The 7,243-nt window shown below is 37.4% G+C and overlaps 1 protein-coding gene across 1 annotated transcript in view; it reads right to left on the minus strand.

Annotated features, from left to right (window-relative positions):
- ANXA10 (annexin A10) overlaps positions 1 to 6,223 on the minus strand; it is an 84,835-nt gene extending 78,612 nt beyond the window's left edge. Inside the window, exon 1 of the mRNA XM_027867012.1 lies at positions 6,203 to 6,223. Within this exon, the coding sequence (XP_027722813.1) occupies positions 6,203 to 6,223 (21 nt within the window). The remainder of the gene's footprint in view (positions 1 to 6,202) is intronic.
- Between the last annotated feature and the right edge of the window lie 1,020 nt (positions 6,224 to 7,243).

Genomic DNA, 7,243 nt, shown 5'->3' on the forward strand with positions numbered 1-7,243 from the left:
TAGTATCATATTGTAAACAAGTCATTACATGCATATATTCCTGCCAATGCATGCTGGACTTTCTGACAACACACTTGCCTGCTAACACTCACTTGTTAAGACCTGTGCATGGATTTTTGTGTTTAATTAGAAAATAATGTAATCACTGTGACTTTAACTCTGTTATACAGCAGGTGAAACACATATGAATGGTTTTTCAAAATTTTCTTCTTTTCTTATGCTTCCACCACCTCCTTATTTTTATTCAATGTCTCCCCAATAGTGCCAGAGATTACTACTGCCCCCCTGGATCTTTCCAGCATCTCCTAGGGGTGGTATCAACTACTTTGGAAACCTATGAACTAGATTGTGAAAGTATGGTTACATGATCTCCCTTTCATGTTTGGATCCGGTTACTAATCTTGTTGCCTTTGCATAAAAGACAAAGACACCTTCCAGATTCCAATATCCTGAGATCTACTATCTAATTAAAACACCTACTCTATGATACATGTCACTTTGCACCATCATAACTAATATTAGAAAAAGTATGAGAAGTCCTGGATTTAAACCAGTTGTTGTTTTCATTTTTTTCATCAGAAGAACTTTGATAACCTGAAAATGGACTTGTCTATAGAACCAGTTGGGCATTTTATATGAATAAGAAGTAGAACTTCCTTCAAAACAATTGCATGCTGCTAAAATCATTTAGGAAAGTTGAGATTGCTTAAGTGGATTATGGGGGTCTATGCATGGCAGTTTATAGGAATGGATAATAGGAGCCTCTAGCTAAAGTGACATGACAACTCTGCCACTTTAAAGAAAGAAAAACAGAAACATTTAGGCAGAAGACATGTTCAGGTGAAGCTCACCAGTGACAGAAGAATACCAAGACCTTATCATTTTTTTTTAATGACATTTTAGGCTAACAAAATGATGAACTATTTGAAAAAGGCATTTGGTTGACATGGTCCATTATTTCAGAAAGATGGTGAAAAATTAAATGTTTAATGATTGATCAATCTGTCAATAACAATTTATTAAGCACCCATTCAGTTACCAGGTACTGGTTATGCAAAGACAAAAATTCAGTAGCTCTTGCTCTCAGAAGCTGATGTTCTATTAGGAGGCAAAGGCTACATTAATACAAATATTTACAATTTTTATAATATGAATACAAGGTTAAAAATATTTTGGGGGAAAGGTACTAAAAACTAGAGACATTGAAAGAGGCTTCATATGTAAGGTGGTGCTTGAGTAGAATTTTGAGGGAAACAAGGAAGTTCAAGAGAATGAGGTCAGTTGGGAGTGAATTCCAGTTCAAAGTGGAGGAGATGGTGTGTGTGTGTGTGTGTGTGTGTGTGTGTGTGTGTGTGTGTGTGTGTAAAAACTGGCCTTGTTTGGCTGCATTGTAGCATGGGAGAAGGGGAGAAATGATAAGGTTGAAAAGGGAGGTTAGGGACAGACTTTGAAGGGCTTTAAAATCTAAACAGAGGAGCTTATATTTAATCCTGATGACAATAATGATGGAGTTGGGATCTGAACCCCAGAAAGAAAAAACCCTGAACTTTCCCACATGGTCAAATCTCTGGCATTCACTTTAGGTTATAATCCCATCAACTGGCCTTTCATTGTGGCTACACCCAATCTCCCAATTCTCTGTTACCCTTAAGGTAGCCTAGCTCTCCATTGTCTTACCTCCCTTTGGCCCTTGGTCATTTCCCACCCTTAATCCTAGCTGGGCTCCATTCTCCCTTTGCCAGTGGTCCAGGTCCTAGGAGTTCTGTTCACCCTAGCTTATTGGCCACTCCCATTAATATCTTCCTTAGACCCCTCCTCCAGTCACCCCAAAGTACTTGCCTGTTCCTAGATCCCTCCCACAGTCTTTCTGTATATAAGGTCCATCTTGTCTCCATTAAGGTTCTTAGATTCTTAAAAATCTAGCCACTGCTTAGATTCTTATAATCTAGCCACTGCTCAGATTTTTACAATCTAGCCAATAGCTCACTAATGTTCAGACTTCTTAAGAGTCTGCCCAATATGATGGATATTCTAATAAACCTTGTCTTTGAAGGTTTGAAAGAAGGCTTGGGTTGAATTCTTTTGGGTAGGACCCATTTGTGATTTTGGGGTTCCAGTACCCCTAAATCCCTAAACCTCAACAATAGGAAGCTATTGGAGTTTCCTGAGGAGGGTGGTGACATGACCAGACTTGTACTTAAGGAAAATAATCACTTTGGTAGCTAGGTAGAGAATGGCCTAGAGTAGGGAAAGACTTGAGGCAAAGAAACCAATTAGGAAGCTATGGCAATCATCCTAGTGAAGATAAGGGCTTGAAACAGGGCAGTGACTACATAAGCAGAGATAGGGGATCAGGTATGAGAAAAATTGTAGTGACAGTATTTGGGAACTGGATGGACATGTCATGTAAGGGAGATAGAACAGTGAAGAATGATGACACCCAGGTTTGGAATCTGGGTGACTAGAAAGGTAGTACTACCCTTGACCAAAACAGGAAGGTTTAGAAGAGGGCAGGCTTTATTTTATTTTTTATCTTGGGTGGGGCATAAAATGAGTTCAGCTTTGAACTGAGGAAATTCAGAGGTTTTCTAGTTCAATCCCCTCTTTTACAGAAGAGGAAACTGGAAGCTTGAGTGGAAAAGTGTCTAGGGTCACAAAGGTATCAAATGGGAGAACAAAGATTTGGGTCCCAATTTTATGGCTTAAAATTCAGTACATTTTTTCCCATACCTCATTGCTTTCTTTATATGTCTGCCTACAGGAAATTTAAGCCCATGCACAATATGTAATGTTGATATTACCAGTGTTCTCCTAAGAAGAAAGTCAGTAAGTTATTTAACAAGCATTTAATAGGTGCTTATTATGTTCTGGGTAATGCAGTAAGTAATGGGAATACAAAGAAATGCAAAAACACAGTCCCTGCTCCAGGAGCTTATACTTATCTTTTCCACATTGTGACTTTTGCCATTGTACTTGCATAAGATATTTAATCGGATTTTTTGGGGGGGAATTTTGCAAAACCTGCAGATGACACATGAAGGCCAACAGGTGACTAAGAAAAGGTTTAGAAACTCAGAAATGTATAAAATATAGGTATACTACTGCAAAATACCAACATATTTTATCTTTTAATACCATGAATATACACAATTTCTTTTCTCTGGTACAAAGGGAGGACTAAAATATTTTACTTAAATTTTCCAGATGGGGGCCACCATGCTGTGTTCCCCCAGGGTGTAGAAAGGATAACTGTATTCTAAAAGGTGTTGCTGAATGATATCTTGGTGACTTGAATGAGTCAATCCAGTCTTGACATTCGGGAGTGATTCAAGTATGATTCTACTATTTCCATACCATGCCATCTACACTCCAGCCCTTTTTCCTAGATTCCTCATCCTCATCTCACTAGATCTTCCCACTAGGCACTGGAAGCTAGGTTTTAATAGATTTTATCTGTCCTGGAACCAGGGATCCAAGTGCTTTCCTTACCATTTCCACAAAATGCCACCATACAAATATCCTGCCCATTCCCCTTTCTAGGTCCCCTTTTATGTTGTGTTCCCCTGTTAGAATATAAGCTCCTTGGGGTCTGTGGTTGTCTTGCTTAAATGTATTTGTATCCTTAGCACTTAACATGAGGTCCAGTATATCATAAGATTTAATAAGTTATTTGTCATTTATTCATAAAAATCATTAGAACTTATCCTGGGGGTTTAGGGTCAGGTGTTATTTTTCTGCATCTGAAGGTGATACTGTTCCTTGATAGGGAACATTTCATAGGATTATTCAATTATAGATGTTGAGCTAGAATGGATCTTAAAAGTCATTTAGTCTAACTCTCTCATTTAACAGATAAGGCAACTGGGCCACCAAGAGGTTAAGTCAGTTGTTCATGGTAATGCAGCAAATACTTATTAGGTGAGATTTCCTAGGTCTCCGGACCCCAAATTCAGTGCCATATATTCTCTGCCAAGCTGCACCATATTGAGACCATCCTGCAAATATGTCCTTTTCAGGTCTCCAAGGATTCTTATAGATCTTAACTGTGCTTGGCATTTTTGCAAATGGTCAATTTGACATAGTCAAACAAGGTGGAAGGTAGCAGCAGTTTGGCGAATTCGGGCTACATTACCCATCAATTTAGATAATTTTGGATTTTAAAAGTGATCTGAAAGTTTCTTTAAATTTGAGAATGATGCTGGAGATGAGGGAGGAGAAAAAGAGAAAGTGTGAGAAAAGATTTACCAAAAATTATATTTGATCTGGAATGAACTTGAGAAATTATCTAATAAACTCTAAGTCAGAAGATGCACCTTTGCTACTTGTAAGTTGTTCATTAATTTCCTTTTTTTTTTGTAAAATGAGAGGACTGGATTAGATGATATTGAAAGGGTCATTCTATTCCTAACTCCTCTGATTTTATGAATGAAAATTCACAAATTCCTTATTTTCTAAATGAAGAGGGAGGGATTTTAGTGGATTTATGTTTGATAGCAGAGCTAGAAGGGAATTCTATGTCTTCTGACTAACAATCTTTCCTGTTGTATAACACTGCTTTCTTTCTAGTCCTTTGACCAGTATGAGATGACTGGGTTTTCACTCAGGGTGCTAAAATTTAGCAAGGCATACTTCCTTCCTGGTATGTCTCTGGTCCACAATTCCCACTCTTTGTGATCTGCTATCCATATGCCATAGTCCTTTGTATCTGCAACTTGTTGGTCCTCATTTCCTTGTATGTGACTACAAGTGGCTACTAAAGACAACTGAGGAACAATAAAGGTGAAGTGTGTGTGTGGGGCGGGGGAAGAGGGAAGGAGAGAGAGAGAGAGGTGGAATTCAGAGGTTTTCCCTAGGTGAGCTCTTTGACTGCTCTACTCTGTTCCCAGCCCTTGAAACTTCTCTATCATTAAAAAAAGATCTTTTTCCAATTTCTCCTTGCCCTTGGTAAAGGAAGACCCCGGTACCCAAAAAGGGGGACTTTAAATGCAGAAGAGTCCTATAACAAATTACAAAGTGTTTCTCATTGTCTGAGGAAAAAAACTTGCGGGGGAGAGAAGATCCTGCAAGGGAACAGAGGGAGAGCTACTGAGAGAAGAGTGAAAAAAGGGTGAGATAACATAGTTTCTAGAGGCTTTGGGGCAGGCAAGGATAAGGGAGAAGACATGTGTAGACACAATAAGCCAAGATATCTTGTTTAGAAAGTCTCAAGGAAGGTCTTGAGTCTGCATCTATTGCTCAAGTTTACCTTTAAGCTGTTTGGTTTCTGGCAGCTACAAGCATCTCCGGATTTGGCTAGAGTTCAGTCACAATGGATTACTGGTATATCAAGCAGTTTGGGGCTTCAGAAGCCTTTCTGAAAGGCTAGTTGTCCCGCAACTCTGACATAATTCTATAATGACTATAGAGCCCATGTTCACATCTTAGATGCTAGAATTCTAATTATGAGTCTGCTTCTATTTGAAACTCTTGCCAGGACTATAATTTTTTTTGTTGTTATTGTTGGCCAGTATATGAAGTCACAACAGTATGGTCTGCATATTGTCATATAGTTAACAGGTTGATTTTTACATGGTTAAAATGTTCTGTATGTGGTAATAAGAGCTACAAATGAAATACGGATGAATATGTCCCATAAAGTCAGAAACATGACAATAGCCATAACAATCAAAATACCCACCATAGAGAGACTAGAACTTGGGATCTTTCATCTTAATCAGATAAGAATGAAGTTCAGGGAAAGGCAGTGTGGGATAGTAGAGTGAGAACAATATTCTCAAAGTAAAGAGAAGTTAGTTTGAATCCCATCTCTGATACTATTTTTGCAACAAGTCATTTAATTTCCCTGTGCCTCAGTGTCTTAGTTTATTAGCAAATTAGAGAATTAGTAAATTGAGATATTTTAATATTTCTACTGCTTCATAAGATGATTAAGATACAAACATATATGTGTATGTATGCATATATATACATATGTAATATGGAAATTTACAAATCTATATGTAAATATATATGTGCATATATAAACATATATAATCAATTGGTTTCACTTTTCTTCTTTTACAGTGCTTCTCGATAACAATGCATTTCTTCTAATTTTCTCATTAATTACACTAATATTTTGAAAGCATTTCCATTAAAAAAAAACCTGAGTAGGATAAAGTGAAATGTCATGAAATATTAATAGTGATTGCTGATGCTTTACATAGCACTTTGCACAAAACATATGGTCATTAGCTTGTATGATTCCTCAAAAAAAATTCTTGTCAAATAGATAGTATAGCTATGATCCCAATTTTACAAGTGGGGAAGTGGAGACTCATGACCTGCCCAAAGTCACATACATAGTTAGTTAAGAGGTAGGGCTGTGATATAAATGCAGGTTTCTTACTTCTAAATCTATTGCCCTTTCTATTACATGAGACCTGCCTCTTAAAAAGCAAGGGAATTCACTTTCCTTCTTAAGTTAGTATCAAGTGAGTCAGTCAGGAATGTCTTCCTGAATAACGTGGCATTTGAACTGAGCCTTAGAAGATGGATTGAATTTAAATTAATAGAAAGGGATGAGGGCATTTGCAATGGTGGGCAGGGGGGAAATAATTTAGGATTACGGAACTGTGCAACCCAAAGTGTGGAGGTGGAGAAGTAAGGGGCATGTATGGGGAAGCAAAGAAGGGGAATGATCAACAGCTTAATTTATTGGGGGCACAAATCATGTATATGGCATAGGCTATAAATCTTGAAAGGAGAGATGGTGTCAAATTGTGGTGTCTTGAGTCGGCCCCAGATTTATATATTATTTTTCTGGTGACTTTTGAGTTCAGTAGGTTATCAGAAAATAACCCTGAAAGTTTCTTGGGTTCATTACTACTTTTTTGTTCTATTATCACTCCATGAGTTTCTGATGAATCCTCAAATTTACTGTCTTATCACATTAAATGAGGCTTCACCAGATAAAAGATTGAACTAGGCTTTTATTTAATTTATATTTCATAAATTTTAGCTATTATCCAGAGAAAATTGATGTTTACAAGAAGTCAAATAGGTCTCTTAGAAGTAGATAGAAGAGCACTTTCTGCCTCAGATAATAATAGCATGCATTTAAATGCTTTTAGATTTAGAAAGCAATCTTCACACATCCCATTTGATCATAATAAAAACTCTATACTGCTGTTACATATATTATTGTCCCAATTGAACAGATAAGGAACCTGAGGGTCAGAGAGGATGTTACTTGCCCATAGTC

Source organism: Vombatus ursinus, unplaced genomic scaffold (genome assembly GCF_900497805.2).
Source record: "Vombatus ursinus unplaced genomic scaffold, bare-nosed wombat genome assembly UNPS02014784.1, whole genome shotgun sequence".
Taxonomy (NCBI): Eukaryota; Metazoa; Chordata; class Mammalia; order Diprotodontia; family Vombatidae; genus Vombatus; species Vombatus ursinus.